This window comes from Narcine bancroftii, chromosome 9, assembly GCF_036971445.1.
Source record: "Narcine bancroftii isolate sNarBan1 chromosome 9, sNarBan1.hap1, whole genome shotgun sequence".
In the NCBI taxonomy this organism is placed as follows: domain Eukaryota; kingdom Metazoa; phylum Chordata; class Chondrichthyes; order Torpediniformes; family Narcinidae; genus Narcine; species Narcine bancroftii.
Window position 1 is genome coordinate 66,010,754 of NC_091477.1, and position 19,903 is coordinate 66,030,656.

The 19,903-nt window shown below is 39.2% G+C and overlaps 1 protein-coding gene across 3 annotated transcripts in view; it reads left to right on the plus strand.

The window, feature by feature from the left end:
* The window catches only part of LOC138743724 (alpha-1,4-N-acetylglucosaminyltransferase-like), a 73,372-nt gene extending 57,701 nt beyond the window's left edge, over positions 1–15,671 (plus strand). Inside the window, exons 2-4 of one of the 3 annotated variants that reach the window (XM_069899368.1) lie at positions 1,061–1,158; positions 2,727–3,204; positions 5,178–11,148. In XM_069899368.1, coding sequence (XP_069755469.1) covers positions 2,776–3,204; positions 5,178–5,765 — 1,017 coding nt within the window. In that variant the 5' untranslated portion in view covers positions 1,061–1,158; positions 2,727–2,775 and the 3' untranslated portion in view covers positions 5,766–11,148. Of the gene's footprint in view, positions 1–1,060; positions 1,159–2,726; positions 3,205–5,177; positions 11,149–15,498 lie in introns of those variants that run through there. The other 2 variants (XM_069899367.1, XR_011345037.1) reach the window with 2 other exon arrangements.
* Positions 15,672–19,903: the final 4,232 nt, after the last annotated feature.

The window sequence follows — 19,903 nt, forward strand, 5'->3', positions numbered from 1 at the left end:
TGTCCATTGTCACCAACCTTATTTGCATTGACTATGAACCATTAACTAAGACTATTAGGCAAAATTATGAAATTAGAGGGATGAAGGTTATGAATGAAAAATATAAGATTAATTTATTTGCAGATGATATATTGATATATTTGACGGAACTGGAACGGTCATTGAAGCAGTTAAAAGAGTGTTTGAATAAATTTGGAGAACTGTCAGGATATAAAATTAATTAGGATAAAAGTGAAAATTTACCAGTTGGAATAGGAGATTATTCAGAATTTAAAATTCTTACAAAATTAAGGTGGACAAATAAAATTAAATATTTAGGTGTGCTTGCAGATGTTAATTATCAGTCATTGTATCCATTAAATTATGTGCCTATATTAAAATGGATTAAAGCAGATTTGATTAAGTGGAACGATCTTCCATTGATTTTAATTGGTAGGGTCAATTGTAATAAAATGAATATTTTTCCCTAAGTTCAATATTTATTTCAGTTAATATCTTGTTTACTTTCAAAAGGTTGTTTTCAGGATTTAAATAAGGTAGTGCAGGAGTTTTTATGAAAAGGTAAATTAGCTCGAGTGGCATTGTATAATCTTACATGGAAATATGCGTTAGGTGGACTTCAGTTACCACATTTTCAAAATTATTATGAAGCAGCCCACTTGAAGTTTATTAGTAGGTTGATGGATCTAGATCAACCTCATAGCTGGGCTAAGGTGGAAATGGCATGTATTTTTGAGGTCAAGTTACATGAATTTTTATTTCGTTGGAACTTGAATTTGTTACAGGAATTTAATATGCCAGTATTGAAACATTTGATAAAGATCTGGATTTAAAAAAATAGGGTTTTGTGATCAAAAGATAAACTATCAATTTTAACCCCATTGTATAAAAACCAACTTAATTATTTTTCAATGTTTAATAATTATTTAAAGAGTTGGGATTTTAAGGGTATAAAGACCATACAGGATTGTTTTGAAGAGGGACAATTTCTTTCTTTTAATCAATTGAGAGAGAGATTTGATATATCTGTAAATTCTTTCTTTGTGTATTCCCAACTTAGAGCCTTGGTAAAGGATAATTATGGTAGAGATGAATTTATCTACTTTGTCGAGATTTGAGTCTTTGATTTCTTCTGAACCAAAAAGGGTTATATTTTGGGTATGTACAATTTGTTACAAGATAATATGCATAAACCAGACTGGGATAAATCTAAACCTGAATGGGAATGTGATTTAGTGTTTATTTTTCCTGAAGATGATTGGGTGGATATGTGTCAGGACAATGTAATTAAGTTGACTAATGTAAGATATGGAATGGTTAATTATAATGTTTTACATCAATTATATTTGACTCTGGAGAAATTAAAAAAATTATGGATTTAGTAATTCAGACTTATGGTTTAGATGTGATTCATGTATTGGAACTTTTTTACATGCTGTTTGGAATTGTGTTAAAGTTCAACCATTCTGGCAAGGAATTAAAGTGGTTTTGGAAAAATTGTACAATTTTACATTACCATTAGACCCAATGATTTTCTTGCTGGGAAATTTGATTTCGTTGAGGGGGTTAGGTTTGGATCAAATTCAAATTGCTTTTGTATGTTTGCTGTTATCAGTAGCGCATAAATGTATGGCGAGTACATGGAAAGACAATACAGAGATTAATATCCGACGTTGGCACAATGAATTGAAAACTTATATTGTTATGGAAAAAATTACCATTAATTTACCTGATAATTATTTTTTTTGTTAGCAAATGGTCTCCATATTTGGAATATATGCATTGAGATATACTTTGAATTGTTCTTAACGTTTATAATTTTTTTTGTATATAATTTATATTTTTGGCTCCCCTTAAGGGAGCTGGCTGAAGGGGTGGAAGGGCGGGTTTGGGTTTTAAAATAAATTATTGTATTTTTTTGGTGGGGTTTTGAGTTTTTTTTTATATATATTTGTAAAATTTTTTGACGATTATTGGACTGTATGCTATGTTTTTTCTATCTTTAAATAAAGTTTGAAAAAAACAGTGGAGATAAAATAGACTCAATCAAGCCCATGAAATCCTTTCAAACTACTGAGGTGCATCATCAAATTTGACCTTGAACATTCGAGGTTTAATTCCTGTCCTTTCAATTTGCAGAGATCCACGGTAGCCAGTAACATTCTAGTCACTCTGAACATCAGCTTTTCCAAAGATGCTTCCTCAACTCTCTAGATCACAGCCCTGAAATGAATGTTATGTTGCACTCTGACAGAATTTGATTCTGTCACAAATATCCCCTCACAACTTTCTTCATGTTCCAACTAAATTTACAAAAACAAAAGGTCGTCGACACAATGCGATTTTGACCCCATATCAGGTTACATCTTTTCTTTACAGATGACAGGAATGTCAGAATTCAGCAGTGGTTTTTGTGGTGGATCAGTAATCAGATGTCTCTTATCTATCAACTCTATTCACTGTCTCCTATCCCTTAATGAAAACTTGGTGGATAGTTAACTTGTTCTGTCCACAACTCCACTGTCATCCAGAGTAGATTATTGTTCATTGGGAGGAACTCACCTTTTGATATCCACATTGTCCCTTTTATATCAACATATTATTTGGATACCATCACCTGTTGTTAATTATAGATTACAATAAATGCAGCAGAAATGTAACAAAAATACATGCATTTGAACACGTCAATGTAATCATTAATAAACTGTGTTTGAATTTTTTTAAAGTGCATGTGTTATTTCAAAGGAAGCTTTGGAGAAACACCAACTTCACAACATGAATTCGATGATAAAAGGATGGTTAATTGTCTTCATAATTGGAGTTTGTGGTCTGTTGTACCTGAACTGGAAAATGAGCAATATTCATTTAATTGAACGCTCCAACTCAAGGATATCATCAATGAAAGAGAAGGCCACCACTAATGTTTCTACTCCAACCATGGAATCCCGGATTATGTTTGTGGAGACGACTGACAACATGGAGCCAACGCCATTGGCGGTGTGTGCGGTGGAATCTGCTGCTCATCAAAACCCAGACAAACAAATCTATTACTTCATGAAGGGATTCAGTGGCAACTTGAGCCAATATCCACTACCTGAGTACAGAGGCATCCACTTGCTCTCCTCATTGGAGAATGTTGTTATTTTACCATTAAATGCCATGGAACTTTTCGAAGGCACTCCATTAAAAAGCTGGTATCTAAAGGTAACCAATGACAAGAAATTATTTCAATGAGTAAATTAATTGTCTGACTCCAATTAACATTTATAAATGGAAGCTTTTGCATCATGTTTGTGGAAATGGTGAGATTTACCGTGTTTTCTTCTTTACCTAGTCAGGCTTATGACGAGGAATCAACCGAGATCAATGAAAATCTTAGCCACAAGCACAAAGCACAAAGAATTCATCCCTTGTTAAATTTATACTTAGTTATACAGCATGGTTGGTGAGGTCAGATTTGGAGTATTGTGTCCATTTTTGGTCTCCTCATTACTTGAAAGATGTGTGGCACGGTTTGTGTAGCAGTTAGCGCAATACCTTTACATTGCCAGAGATTGGGATTGGGGTTCAAATCCCACACCTCTCTGTAAGGAGTTTGTATGTACTCCCTGTATCTGCATTAGTTTTCCCCAGGGGTTCCAGTTTCTTCCCACCATTCAAAATGAACCAAGGGTATAGGTTAATTGGGTGTAATTTGGGCAGCAAGGACTTCTGGGCCAAAGTGGCCTGTCACTGTGCAGTATGTCTGAATTTTAATAAAACAGGCCATTTCAGCCCACGGGTGGATGCCACCCAAATTACTCCCAATTAACCTACACCCTCTGTACATTTCGAACAGTGGGAGGAAACCAGAATCCCTGGGAGTAAACCCCTGCAGATAAGGGGAGAACATCCAAACTCCTTGCAGACAGTGCGGGATTCAAATACAGCTGGCACTGTACGCCAACCATGTTGCCCAATTTATTTAATTTATTGCAACATTTCAGTGAACATTTATCTCAGTCTGGGGCTTATTTAGACAAAAGAATTAAATTTATTGTGAAAATCATTTTGGAAATAAACATGACCAGTTTACAGTTTATCGAGAATTTGCATCCCCCAGGACCTATGTGGCCCCTCTTTACCTTGAGGAAGGGCTCAGGCCCGAAATGTTGATTATATATCTTTACCTCCTTTAGACACTGAAAAACCTGCTGTATTCCTTCAGTTTTTCTCTGTTTTGTCACAATCAGGGTGTCTGCAGACTTTTGTTTCATGACCTCTGTGGCTTCTCTCTATGTACCTTCCAAATTCTTCCTTGTAGACAATTTGATCCTTGTGCCTGTGGATCATCAAAGCTGTGAATGGGTCTATATCCTATAGAAGGCAGGATATAGTTGTGATAAATGGAGTGCAGTGAAGATCCAGCCGAGTGATTCCTGACATAACAAGTTTGTGGTACAGCACCCAAGGCTGAAATTGAAATACCCAGATGCCAAGGGACTTGGGACTCCTAGTGAAGGACAGCCTGAAGATAAATTTTCAGGTTGAGAGAGTGGTGAAGAAGGCAAATACGATGTGTTGTTGAAGCTCTACAGGGCACTGGTGAGACCTTATTTGGAGTATTGTGGGCCCCTCATTTAAGAATCTATGAGAAATTAGGAGAGTGTTCAAAGGAAGTTCACTGGGATTATTCCAAGAATGAAGGGGTTGTCATATGAGGAGCGTTTGACAGCTCTTGGCCCGTATTCATTTGAATTTAGCAGGAAAAGGAGGGATCCAATTGAAACATTTTGAATGTTGAAAGGCATGGACAAGGTAGATGCAGAAAGGTTGTTACCCATGGTGGGAAAGTCTAGGACAAGTTTAGGATTAAAGGGCTTCCACTTAGTACAGAGATGTGTTGGACTTTTTTCAGCCGAAGGATGGAAAATCTATGGAATCTGTGCCACACGCAGTAGTGGATGTCCAGTCATTGGTGTATTTAAGCCAGAGTTTGATAGGTTCTTGTTTAGCCAGGGCATCAAAAGTTATGGGGAGATGGCCGGGAAGTGGGGTTGAGTGGGAAAATGGATCAACTCATGATTAAATTGGAAGGCAGGCTTGATGGGCTGAATAGCCAATTTCTGTCCTATGTCTTATGGTTTAATGTAAATTAATACAATGAAATAAACATATCTTTCTCCAATGCCACACAGGTAAATCCAGAAAAGGAGAAATATTGGATCCGGGTGTTTTCTGATGCCTGTAGGTTAGCATTGATCTGGAAGTATGGAGGCACCTACCTGGACACTGACATAATATCATTGAGGCCTTTGCCAATTGCTAACTTTCTATGCCCAGAAAGCAGGAGATCAGTCAGCAAAGGGGCCTTGGGTTTACTTAGTCTGCACCATCCATTCATGTGGAATTGCATGTTAGATTTTGTGGCCAACTACATTGGAGATATTTGGGGTCAACAAGGTCCTCGACTGATTACCCGAATGGTGAAAAAATGGTGCAGGATTGAAAATTTAGGCATCTTCAGTGGCAAAGAATGTAATGGCATCTCTTTATGGACCACAAATCGGTTCTACCCAATCCCACATCCAAATTGGATGAGGTACAATGCTCCCTGGAAAAAGGAGGATATAGAGCGGACCTTCTCAGACACATATGGCGCGCACGTCTGGAATTCCAAGAACTCTGGCAAGAGAAAAGCCATCATTGTTGGAAGTGGATCATTAATTGAACATTTTTCCAAGTCATACTGTTCAATTGCATACAAGAATTTAATTCAATACTAAATAGTTCAAAGTGATTAAGGATATGAGACTACACAATGAGTGATAAAGTTAAATTGACAGATTTTCGCAAATTACAGAATTACATAAAACTCCATTGAGTTATGTAACTCTCAAACAACCAATCTTGATAAACTCCAATTCACTTGTGTAATTTAAATTAGAATCAAGCTCCAATTTCCAAGTCAATATCCGACTCCAAGTTTGTGCCATGTGTCTTGATAATGTGTGCAGTCGGCAGTGTGACATAGTATATGGATATGTTTTTGGGAGATAAATTGGGAAAGGTTTCTTCGAATAGGTTACATACAAATACTTAAAAAAAGATATTATTTGAAATGCTGGAGCTCTGATAATGCTCGACATATAGGCTCCACTGCTTTTGCAAGAGCTTTGGAGAGTGTCCAAGAGACTTCACTAATGGATTGTTGTTTACAAAAAGGCAACAGATGAAAGATTATGTTGGAGCCGCAGATTATCTGGAGCTGTTCAAAGATGGTCATGTGGTTTTGCAAGCAGAGAGACTTAAACAGGCTTTCTCTCACAGAGAGAGAGGTCACTTCTACAGTGTTACTGCCAGCAACAGCAGTTGGAACTGGTATAGAACAAGCTGGCAAGCTTGCGGAAAACACATGTGGAAGACAGGTTGCAAGTACTTGATTCAGCCTGGTCAACCCCCTTGTGGTTCATGCAAGAGGAGAGGTCTGGCTATCTAATGTTTCACTTGGAAGAGGAGAAACATAAAGGCACTCTGTGGTGACCTGAAAGAAAGAGGTTATCACCTGGAGAACCTTGAAGGGAGCAGGTTTCGTCAGAAAGACACTGTTCATCGTAAAACTAATATCTCTGTGAAAACCAACAAGAACCATTCTGAGCAGACAATTCACCTTTCAAGCACCAAAGGCTGGTGAACTTTACATATGTTCAATTCTGTGCATAGTATAAGAATTGACTCCAACCAGTGAACTTGGAGGAATGAGGACTGTGCATCAAAAGAATTTTCTGAATGTACATACATTTCACATACACGTGTGCTTAGAATTAAAAGTGGGTTAAGTTACGTTTGTGAAGTTAAAGTATGATTCTGTTTTCATGTTTAAAGATAATTGAAAGCAACTTTTGTATAAGTAACTATTTGTCTTGGAGGAATATCTATTGCTGCTGGGTTTTGGGGTCCTCTGGGCTCATAATATTTTATGGGGCCTCGTCCTTTCAGATTGAAAATTGGAGTTTTTGTGATTTATTCATTAAATTGTTTTTTTTTCAAAGCTAATTTAATGCTTGTGTGTGGAAAAACAGCAGCAATGGAGGTTGATACATTTTTGTCACAACCATCACCTGCAGAACTGCAAAGCAAGAGAAAAAATGAGCTGATGGTTATTTCTAAGGCTTTAAAACTGACTGAAGTCAAGCATTGGATGAGGAAAATACAAATATAGAGGATTATAGTGAAATATTATATAGGTGAGGGAAATTTTGTTGAGAAAAACTTAGAAAATGTTCCAGACGATAGATCTGTTGAGTTGCAATTGGAATTGGAGAAATTGAGGGTGGAAGAAGAAGAAAGAGAAAAATGGAAGGTGGAAGAGGAAAGAGAGAAATTTAGGAATTTGGTGAAAACATGGAATCAATCTTATATGGATTTTGCTCTGAAGAAAATCTGTATGTTTTGAAAGGAATAAATAATGATTCTGACATTGAGAAAATTGATTTTAATTGAGGAAATTAAAGGGTGTATTCCAAATGAGGTTAAATTATATCTGGATGAGAGAGATGTGGGGACATGGCAGAAAATTGCTAGATTAGTGGACGAATTTGCCCTAATTCACAAAAATATATTTCAGAATATTAAACAGTTTCAGAGAGTTAATGTGGAACGGATTAATAAGCCTGTTCAGAAGGTTAATGTGGAGCAGAATAGTAAACCTGAAATTAAGTCTGGGGAGAATGTTAAGAGAAAAGATGAAGGTGGGAAAGGACAGAATTTCTGGATTTGTATGTCATTTTTGTAAGAAATCTGGTCATGTTATTGCGAATTGTCTAGTATTCAAAAAGATATGAGAAAAGTTGGTTTTCCCAGAAGCATGTATTCAAACAGATGTTCCAAACCTGGTAAGGATGTCATGGATGTTTTCAAACCTTTTGTGTCAGAGGGCTTGGCTTAAGTAAAGGAGGGAGAATCGCAGGTTCCAGTTAAAATTCTTAGAGATACTGGGGCTGCTCAGTCACTGTTGTTGGAAAGTGTTTTAACTCTTGATCAAAGGACTGACCCAGGAGAGACAACTTTGATTAAAGGTGTTGGAGGTGAGGTAGAGTCAATATCTCTTCACAATATTAAAATTAAAATTAACATTTCTGCTAAATTCAGAATTAGTCAAAGCACCTGTTGTAGTAGGACCCCCATGCAGGGAATGATTTGGGAGAGGATAAAGTTGGGTCAGTTTTGAGATTAACAAATCAGCCTAGTAAGGATGAGGTTAAAGAGTATTGTGAAATATATCCAGCATGTGCTGTAACAAGGTCTTTGGCAGGAAAATTATGAGAGCTGAAGAAGATCCAGTTGATAGAGACTTGCCCAGTGGTTCTGAAATAGTTTTGAAAGAGCAGGGTAATTGTGAGAGTAAGAATTTCTCTTTGTCAAGGATAGAGTTAATTCAACAACAGAAAATAGATACAGATCTTGTTGACATAAGGGACAAAGAAGTAAGTGAACCGGAGATTAAAGGAATAGCTTGTGGATTTTACTTGAATGGAGAAATGTTGATGAGAAAATGGAGACCTCTTGATATTCCTGCTAATGAAGAGAGGGGTTTGTGATTCATCAGGTGGTTGTTCCTAGAAATTAATGGCATGAAATTTTAAATCTTGCCCACAGTACACTTTTGCGTGGACATCTTGGTGTAAAGAAAAGATTTTGAAACAATTTTTTTCTGGCCTGGTCTGAGGAAAGATGTTGTAAATTGATGCCGGATTGTCAAATTCATCAGACTTGTTTTCTTGTTTCTTAAAAAGCTTCTTGAATCAGAACCACAAGATCTTTTTCCCTTTTCAAAGATGTGGCCAAACTTGTTGATAATTTCCAGCAGTTTCTGTTTCTGTATTTCAGATTTCAGGCATCTGCAGTCATTATTTATTTTCATCTTGCAATAATTACTTTTGGAACCTGATTATTAACTTTCAGGGATTGGCATGCCCATCTGAACCCTTCCACATCTTACAATATCCTACCCTGTTTAATGTTCTCCACCTTTCTACTGCCTCTCCCAAAGTTGGTGAGCCCAGAAAAAAACATATAAATAGATTAAGGTTGAACACATAGGACTTTCTAATTGTTTGGCCGTCTGCATAGCAAGTCATATTCTAGGCAGGGCTAGTTTTAAGCCTATTTGACCAATTTGATCAAATTGGGCCCTGTGCATCAAGGGGGCCCCACCCACGTGTTTGAGCCCAGACCCTGAGCAGAGAACACTGTTATGGACTTTGTTTAAACTGGTAAAATAATAATACTAAAGGCCTTATAAACTGAGGGACTTGTCAGTGAACTCGTGAAGTTATTGCCATTAATTGATCATATTATCTCAGTGAAATATTTTTAGGAATTATGTCTTCAATTAAACTACTGGCTATAGGCCTCCTTTGTCTCCCTTGCCAAAAATGTCATATTTCGTGTTCATTTGACCCAGTAAGATCGATGTATTCCGGAGCTGATGAAGCATCTCTTATTATTATCAAGATCAAAACAGGCAAAAGGCTAATCAATAAGAGAACTTGTACTTTAATATGAGATTGAGACAGCGTCATGCTAGCCTAGGGTCGAGCCTATAGCCTAGGCTTAAGCAGTAAGCCTGAACATAAATAGTCTAGGCCCTAGCGTAGAATTTCTGACAACGTTAGCAATCGTAGATGGAATTGGGGAGGATATTCGAGTCTTGTAAAGATGAATAACCCCGAAGTTAGGTTAGTTTACGTTGATCTGTACTAGGCTAGGTTGTTGTGGGCGTTATAGCCTACATCTTTACAAGCTGGTTTACAAGGTTATTCAGGTGTAGGGGCATGTACTGTACATCTCGGGGATATTCATTTTTACAAGATCCGGATATTCTTTGCAAGGCTGCCTCTGTCATTGTTTCATAATTTTGCAGTGGTTTGATTTAGTATCAAAATAGTCCAGGCCATGCTTGTGTGGAAGAACAAATCCGGAACACTCTAGTCGGGGCGCTCAGCTCGAGGTATATGAGGCAGCGACTGCTCAAGTCAGGTAAGAAGGACCTGGCTACTCACGTTGAACTGGCCAAGTGCTGAAACAGGCCAAGCTTGAGAATGACGACCTCGAAGCTAGCGAGCTTGCTTACCCCAGGTGATTCCTTTCAAGGTCCGGCTACTCCCACTATCCCTGCCATAACGGCTGCCAGCACCCCTGATCTCATTGCCCAGCTAAAGTCACCTTTTTCTCCAGCTATGGCAAGAAAGGACACAGGACGAGCGTTAGCCACTCAAGGAAAAGCCAAGGGAAGTACACAGCGTGCACCCCTCCCGGATCCAATTTCAGCCCCAAGATGTCAACCCCAAATTTACCTGAACACACTTGCTGCGCTACACACCGAAGGGGAGTGGCTGCAAGGAAACAAAATGAAAAAGTCCGGTGGCCATCTTGCCATGACACAAATTCTAACAGCGCCATCATCATCAGAGGAGGAAGGAGGGTAGCCATTTTGTGGCATCATCAGGTTGACTCCATCTTACCCGCAGGCAACCAAGGATGATGGGGACCACTCGAGTGAGGAGCACAGAGTCTCCAAAGTCCTAGCCTCAATGGTTCTAAATCGCGACAGACCTCACCAGTTTAGCAACTCCATGGTGACTGTTAAGATAAACAGAGTCTCCACTAAATGCCTAATCAACACATGCTCTACTGAAAGCTTCATAGACTCACAGACTGTGCAAGAATACAATCATAAGGTGTATCCTTCCTTGTGTTTCATTCACATGCTGACTTTGGCTTGGCTTCGCGGACGAAGATTAATGGAGGGGGTAAATGTCCACGTCAGCAGCAGGCTCGTTTGTGGCTGACAAGTCCGATGCGGGACAGGCAGACACGGTTGCAGCGGTTGCAAGGGAAAATTGGTTGGTTGGGGTTGGGCGTTGGGTTTTTCCTCCTTTGTCTTTTGTCAGTGAGGTGGTCTCTGCAGTCTTCTTCAAAGGAGGTTGCTGCCCGCCGAACTGTGAGGCGCCAAGATGCACGGTTTGAGGCGATATCAGCCCACTGGTGGTGGTCAATGTGGCAGGCACCAAGAGATTTCTTTAGGCAGTCCTTGTACCTCTTCTTTGGTGCACCTCTGTCTCGGTGGCCAGTGGAGAGCTCGCCATATAACACGATCTTGGGAAGGCGATGGTCCTCCATTCTGGAGACGTGACCTACCCAGCGCAGTTTGATCTTCAGCAGCGTGGATTCGATGCTGTCGGCCTCTGCCATCTCGAGTACTTTGATGATGGTGATGAAGTCGCTCCAATGAATGTTGAGGATGGAGTGGAGACAACGTTGGTGGAAGCGTTCTAGGAGCCGTAGGTGATGCCGGTAGAGGTCCCATGATTCGGAGCCGAACAGGAGTGTGGTATGACAACGGCTCTGAATACGCTAATCTTTGTGAGGTTTTTCAGTTGGTTGTTTTTCCAGACTCTTTTGTGTAGTTCCAAAGGCGCTATTTGCCTTGGCGAGTCTGTTGTCTATCTCGTTGTCGATCCATGCATCCGATGAAATGGTGCAGCCGAGATAGGTAAACTGGTTGACCGTTTTGAGTTTTGTGTGCCCGATGGAGATGTTGGGGGGCTGTTAGTCATGGTGGGGAGCTGGCTGATGGAGGACCTCAGTTTTCTTCAGGCTGACTTCCAGGCCAAACATTTTGGCAGTTTCCGCAAAACAGGACGTCAAGTGCTGAAGAGCTGGCTCTGAATGGGAAACTAAAGCGGCATCATCTGCAAAGTGTAGTTCACATTCGCATGCTATCTGTATTCAAAAACATTGTATAGTACATATGTCGTTTGAAGGGGAGGAATTTTGTAAAATACGCCTGTATGTAGTTAATGAATTGTATGCTGCAGTGCTGTTGGGTCTGGACTTCCAGTGTCACTTTAAAAAAGTGACCTTGCAGTATTCTGGTCCCCTCCCCTCATATTGGTTCAGAACAGAGGGCCTCTAAAATCAGAACCCACATGCAGGCTCTCCACACAGAAGATAGACCCCCCACCCCACCTCTCTTCCCGAAACTGTCCCCAGACTGCAAACCTATTGTTACCAAAAGCAGAAGGTACAGCACAACAGATCGAGATTTCAGAAAGTCTGAGACACAATGTCTCCTCAATGAAGGATTCATCGAACCTAGCACTAGCCCATGAAGAGCACAAGTGGTCGTGGTAAAAGGGGAAAGCAAGTCCAGGCGAGTAATTGACCAAAGTCAAACTATTAATCTTTACACACTCCTGGACGCATACTCCCTCCCTCGAATTGCGTACATGGTGAATGATATTGCACAATATTGAGTCTATTCGACCATCGACCTGAAAACTGCTTATCACCAATTGCCAATCCATTCTGAGGACCGTCCATATACCGCATTTGAGGCTAATGGTCATCTCTCTCAATTCCAGAGGGTCCCTTTCAGTATCACTAATGAGGTTTATATCTTCCAGAGGCAGATGGACTTAATGGTCAATGAGTCTGAGTAAAAGGCTATCTTCCCCTACCTCAATACCGTCACCATCTGTGGCCATACGCTGGAAGGCCACGATGCCAACCTTCAGAGATTTCTCCACGCAGTGAAATACCTGAACCTCACTTATAACTCTAGTAAGTGTGTGTTCAGGACTAAATGCCTGGGTGGAGAATGCCATCATTGACCCCAACCCCGATAGGATGCCCCCCCTGTTAGAACTCCCTGTTCCCAGGACCATGAAGGCTTTGAGGAGATCCTTGGGGTTTTTCTCATATTATGCCCAGTGGATCCCTCAATATGCTGATAAGATTCAACCTCTCTTAAAAGCAACTTCTTTTCCCCTCTCAGCCAAAGCCCAAATGGCTTTTAAGTACCTCTGAAACTGCATTGCAAAACCTGCCATGAACGCCGTGAATTCTCATTCACCTTTCCAGGTGGAAAGTGATGCTTCAGATGTGGCCCTAGCTTCTACCTTCAACCAGGTGGGAAGACTGGTTGCATTTTTATTCTCAGATATTGCAAAGTCCACAAGTTCCCAAAACCCACTGTGGAAAAGGAGGATCAAGCCATTGTAGAAACCATGAGGCACTGGAGACACTACCTGGCTGGTAGGAAATTTAACCTCTTCACTGACCAGTGCTCTGTCGCATTTCTCTTTAATAATGTCAAGAGAGGCAAAATCAAAAATGATGAAATTGCTTGGTAGAGCATCGAGCTCTCCAACTACAATTATGACATCGCTTATTGGCCAGAAGCCCTTAATGACACTCCAACCTTTTCTTTAGAGAATGGGAGAGAAAAGAGATCAAAAGAATAGAAAATTGTTTTTCGGGAAATAAATTATTATCTTTTGAACAAATGAAGTACAAATATGGTATAACTCACGGTACAATGTTTGCATACCACCAACTGAAAACTTACTTGAAGGACAAATTGGGAAGCAGGCTGAGGTTACCAGAAGGAAGCAATTTTGAATATGTGATTACAGACACAATGATAATTAAAAGATTTATAACAAACATGTACATCAGACTGCAAGAGAAACAGAATGAGGAAACAAGCTGTAAACCCAAACAAAAATGGGAACATGTTTTAAACATAAAAATAATGAATGAAACATGGGAAAATCTATGCTCTGGAACTATGAGAAATACAATAAACACGTAAATATCATGCCCCAAAAAGTTAAATAAATGGGACCCAACATTATCAGATAGATGTTTTCTCTGTAAGAAGGAAACGGGAACCACAGTACATGAAATTTGGGCATGTGAGAATGTGGAAAAGTTTTGGGAAGATCTAAATCAGGTATTAAATAAAATCACAAAAAGGAACATACCAAAAAATCCAGAGATTTTTCTTCAAAGTAATATAAGTAAAGAATTAGGCCTCAAATTGGATGAAGCACAAAAAAGATTTATTAAGATAGCCTTAGCTGTAGCAAAAAATTGTATAATGTCAACCTGAAAATTAGAAGATAGCCTGAGAGTACAGCAATGGTACATAGAAATGAATAAATGAATTCCATTGGAAAAAAATAACATGTAATTAAAAAAATAAAGTCACAGTATCCAAACAAATTTGGGAACCGTACATGGAACACAACTGAGAAGTCCTACCGCGGACCTCCACCCCCTAAAATGATAGAATGAGAAGAAGACGAAATGAACTGACCCAGTACGTAAAAGTAGATGACACAATTTTCTTGTTTATTTTCATTGTATGATGACATTGTTTAACAGGTTTAATGTATCATATATGTTGAACATTGAGTGGGTGGGGAGGGGGGTGAAGGAGGGAGGGAAGGGAGGGGGGAAAAGGGGAGAAAATGACAGTGTATATTCAAGAGGGAAATGTTTGTGTGTATTTTGGTCAGCATGGTTCATAGTATGAAAAATAAAAAAATTTAAAAATAAAAAAAAATGACCCTCCAGATGCCTTATTCAGAGGAAAATGTGCCTCTGCACACATCGGTCAACTGCAGTTTCTACATGGCTCATTTTGTCAAGGTGCACAATCTGCCCCACTCCATGGAAGACATCAGGGAAATGACCAGGTATTTCCAGGTCTGTGCGGAATGCATGCTGCACTTCTACCACCCTACAAATGTGCACCTATCAGTCATCCAGGCCCTTCGAATGGCTCAGTGTTTATTTTAAGGGACCTCTCCCTTCCATGAATACGAACACTTTCTTCTTTGGTGAGTACTCCCACTTCCCATTTTCCATCCAATGTCCAGACAAGTCCACTTCGTTAGACATAAAGCCCCTAGATTCTATTTTCACCTTGTTCGGGTATCCCGGCTAAATACATTTTGACCAGGGCTCATCTTTCATGAGTGAAGAGCTACATCAGTACCTGCTGGCAAGGGGCATAGCATCCAGAAGGACTACTAGCTACAACCCCCAGGGGAATGGGAAGGTTGAAAAGGAAAACATAACAGTCTGGAAGGCTTTCAAATTAGCCCTCAAGTCAAGAGGCCTTCCAGATTCATGCTGGCATTCCATTCCATCCAGTCACTACCATGTACAGAGACCAACGCTATTCCTCACATACTTCTAAGCATCAGGAACTATGCTCTCAACCTGGTTCGGTACTTCTCAGGAAGCATGTGAGGAGAAGCAAGACCGATGTCCTGGTGAAAACGTGAAACTGCTCCACGCCAATCCCATGTATACCTATGTGGAGTATCCGGATGGTTAGGAAGACACTGTCTCCATCAGGGACCTGGCACCAACCGGAACAGAGGGTTCATTGCCTCAAGTGTCCTATGAGCTGAAAGCTCATTCTCACCAATCTCAGTCCGGCCTCAGGGAATCGGGTTCAGGAGGAAAGTGCATCCCCCTCCACCATAGAACCAGAGACCCTGCCTGCCACTCCTCCCTCACAAGGGGACCAAGAGAACCAAGGAGTCCTTAGGCCCTCCACCAGGATCTTCAGAACCCCCAGATTGCTTAAATTTGTAAATAACTGTATATTTTCTGATTTTTTTTTTCTGAATCAATGTTCTTTGTTTTGATCCACAGACCTAAATTCTGCAGGAAGGGGTGAATGCAGTGAACTGAGATTCACTGTTGGTGTGTAATATACTGATGGCTGGCTCTGACCCCATCTACCCATATATAACCCTGGGTTCCCGCCTAAAACCTGAGCCCTTCTGAAGACCACTGTAAGATCCTACCCTCATTATAAGCTAATAAAAGCATATGTTCTCCTTCCAGTCGTGAGAGCTTTTATTCACGCTACAGAACATGAGGGAGAATATCTTCACACAGAGTGTTGGGAGTGTGGAATGAGCTTCCATCTGAAGTGGTGAATGTGAGCTCATTTTTAACATTTAAGAGGTATTTGGACAAGTACATGGATTGGAGAGGTATGGAGGGCTATGGGCTGGGTGCAGGTCAGTGGGTCTAGGCAAAAATATTGTTCGGCACAGACTAGAAAGGCCAAAGAGGCCTGTTTCTGTGCTGTAATGTTATATGGTTCAGCATGCACTAGAGGACATATGTTGAAGGTGAGAAGGAGGATGAAAAACTACATATAAAGAAGTAAAAATAATGTATAAGAAAGAATTAAAGGAGGGAAGTAAGGAAGAAGGGGGAAAAAAAGAGGGGGAAAATAAATAAATAAATAAATAGATAGATAAATAGAACATAAAAAGAAAAAGAGAGGAAATGGGGGAGCTTTGTTGGAATGTGAAGATAGAGGTCTTTTCTGGAGGGGGTTGGGTGGGTAAAAATAACAGTCACTGCGAAATAGGTTGACACTTGCGAACGGGTTTGCAGTCTGAATGGGGAGAGGATTTGTGGTATCCCAGCAAGGGACAAGGGGCAACTCTGAGAGGCGGGGGGACACATGGGGTTAAGGGAATTTTAGATGTGGGAATGGTTGAAATATTTTATGTTTTCGAAGTTATCATACAGTGCATTCAAAAAAATAAAACTGAAAAATGGAAATGGGGAAAAGGAAATGAGATGTAAACAAAGTATAAAATGGCCATGTTGAACTATATGACTATAAATATTAACGGAATACATAACAAAATCAAAAGGAAGAGGCTATTAAATTTATAGAAAAAAGAAAAAATTGATATCGCATTCGTACAGGAAAAGCATCTAACTGAAGTGGAACACAAGAAATTAAGGAGAGACTGGGTAGGGCACGTAACGGCTGGGTAGGGCACGTATCATATTATTCAAAAGCCAGAGGAGTAGCTATATAATCAATAAAAATGTATCAATCAAAATAGAGGAAGAAATAATAGATCCAGCAGGGAGGTATGTGATGATAAAGTGTCAGATATATTCAGAATTTTGGAATTTGCTCAATATATATGCACCTAATGGAGAGGATCAAAAGTTTATGCAAGATATCTTTTTGAAGATTGTAGATACGCAGAGGAATATATTGATAGGAGGGGACTTTAACCTTAATTTGGATTCAAAGATGGATAAAACTGGACAAAAAACTAGTAGAAAGAACAAAATAGCCAAATTTATGGTTAAATCGATGCAGGAAATGCAACTTTTCGATATATGGAGGAGACAACACCCAAAGGAGAAGGAATACTCATATATTATTCGAGTAGACATAAAACATACTCAAGGATTGACCTGTTCCTCTTGTTAGCCCATATCTAAGGGAGAGTTTGGAAAATGTAATATGAAGCTAGATCATTCACCCCTGTTATTAGCAATAGAACTGGAGGACATCCCACCAAGAACATATAGTTGGAGATTAAACTCTATGCTACTTAAAAGACAGGAATTTAGAAAAATTATTGAACGCCAAATTAAAATATACTTTGAAATAAACACGGAATCAGTGAAAGATAAATTTATATTGTGGGATGCAATGAAAGCCTTAATTAGAGGGCAGATAAGAGCGACTAACATCCCTAGCATGACAGCATATTACACCTGTGCTCAGCCCTTATCTCCATTCCACTGCATCAAGAGTTACAACATCACATGATGGAGTAGTGGCCAGTAGGGGAATACCAGGCCTCTCCAGAAAAGAAGAAATAAAGTGAAGAAAAAACAAAGTTCAATAAATACAAAATATAAGAAACAAAAGATAAAGTTGTAGAGTAAATAAAGAAGATGGCATCGTAGAAGGAAAAAGTAAAAACAACAGGAAAAAAAGAAGAAAAGATGCTGGAACAGCTGGAGAAGAGCGCCCGATCTCCGAGGTTGGTGACGGCCCCGCAGAGTCACGACCCCCTGACCGCTGGACTGCAACAATGGCTCTCTGAGCCAAACAAAAGTGCGCCACTGCAAGAGGCCAAGCAAGAAGAGGCCAAAGTAAAGCAAGCAACTCATCAGGAAAGTCAGAAGAGACACAGATTCAAAGAAGAGAAGAAGAAGACACAAACACAGGTACAGACACAGAAGAAGAGGAAGAATAAAACCAAGATCTTCACAGAGAAATAGAAGGTAAAACAGATGGACAGAATAGATAAAGTTTTTTTTCAAGAACAAATGAGACCATAAAACGAATGGTAGTCATTAGAATTTAGTGCAATTAAAAGAAAAATGAAAAGAACAGAAGATAAAGTGCAAAGATTAGAGCTAGTCATGACAGAAATAGGGAAAAGAAAAGAACATGGGAAAAATGAGAAATGGCTGTAGAAATGGAAGTAAATGACTTAAGAGGAAAATTGGAAGAAAGTGATAAAAAAAATTAAAGAGACACAAGAGATGTTAGCTCAGAAAATTGATATGTTGGAAAATTATAGTAGGCGAAACAACATAATTATAGTGGGCCAAAAGGAAGATGAAGAAGGCACCGATATGAAGGAATTTATAAAAGAATGGATCCCAAAGGTCCTGGGAATGATAGAAATACAGGAAGGAATGGAAATAGAAAGGGCACACAGAACACTAGCTCTGTAACAACAAAAACCAAGATCCATTTTAGTAAAATTTTTGAGATATATGACAAGAGAAAATATACTGGAGCGGGCAAGGAATAAAATTAGAGAAGACAATAAACCATTGGAATACAAGGGTCAAAAAATATTTTTTATGCAGACTTAAGTTTTGAACTCTTAAAGAAGAGGAAAGAGTTTAATATAGTAAAATCGATCCAATGGAAAAAAGGTTATAAATTTATGTTAAGACATCCAGCTGTGCTCAAAATATTTATCCCTGGGGAGCAAAACAGACTGTTCTCAGATCAGGAGGAAGCACAAGAATTTGTAGAATGCTTGCAGGACAGAAGGAGAGATGAAGAGATGTAACAAGAATGAAGAACGGCGATAAAATATATATAAAGATGTAAAAATAATGTATATGTAAGGAACTAAAGAAGGGAAAGAGAAGGGAAGAAAGGAAGTAAGGTGGAAAAAGGGAGAACTTTGTTATATGTGTTAAAAAAATGTTTTCTGTGGGGTTGGGGGGAGAGAATAACCATCACTGCTAAATCAGTTGACGCTTGCGAGCAGGTTCGCAATCCAAATGGAATGGGGAATTGTGGTTGCCCAGCAGGGGATAAGTGGCAACTCAGAGAGGGGGGTGGGATATTTGGGGTTAAGAGAATATTGGATGTGGGAGTTGTTGAAGTATTTTATGCTTTAAATGCATTGTCATACATTGAGTTTAAAAAGGGAAAACAGATGAAAATGGGGAAAAGGGGGATGGTGGTGGTGAGGAAGCAGAAATGAGGTGTAAACAGGATATGAGATGGCCATGTTGAACTATATGACCATAACATTGATGGAATACATAAGCAAATTAAACAGAAGAGGCTATTAAATTGACTGAAAAAAGAAAAAAATAGATATAGCATTTGTGCAAGAAACGCATCTAACTGAAGTGGAACATAACAAATTAAAGAGAGACTGGTAGGGCACGTAGTGGCAGCATCATTAAATTCAAAAGCTAGAAGTCTAGCTATATTAATTAATAAAATTGTACCAATCAAAATAGAGGAGAAAATAATAAATCCAGCAGGGATGTATGTCATGATAAAGTGTCAAATATATTCAGAATGTAGGAATTTGCTCAATATATATGCACCTAATGAAGAGGATCAAAAGTTTATGCAAGATATTTTTTTGAAATTGTAGATACACAAGGAAATATATTGATAGGAGGGGATTTTAACCTTAATTTAGATCTAATGTTTGATAAAACTGGACAAAAGACGAGCAAAAAGAATAAAATGGCCAAATTTATGGTTAAATCAATGCAGGAAATGAAACTTATGGATATATAGAGGAGGCAGCACCCAAGAGAGAAGGAATTATTCGAGTAGGCATAAAACATACTCAAGAATTGTTATGTTTTTGTTTTCGGCCCATATTCAAGGGAGAGTTAGGAAAACTGAATATAAAGCAAGATTACTATCTGATCATTCATCCCTGTTATTAGCAATAGAACTGGAGGACAACCCACCAAGAACATGTGGATAGAGGTTAAACTACATGCT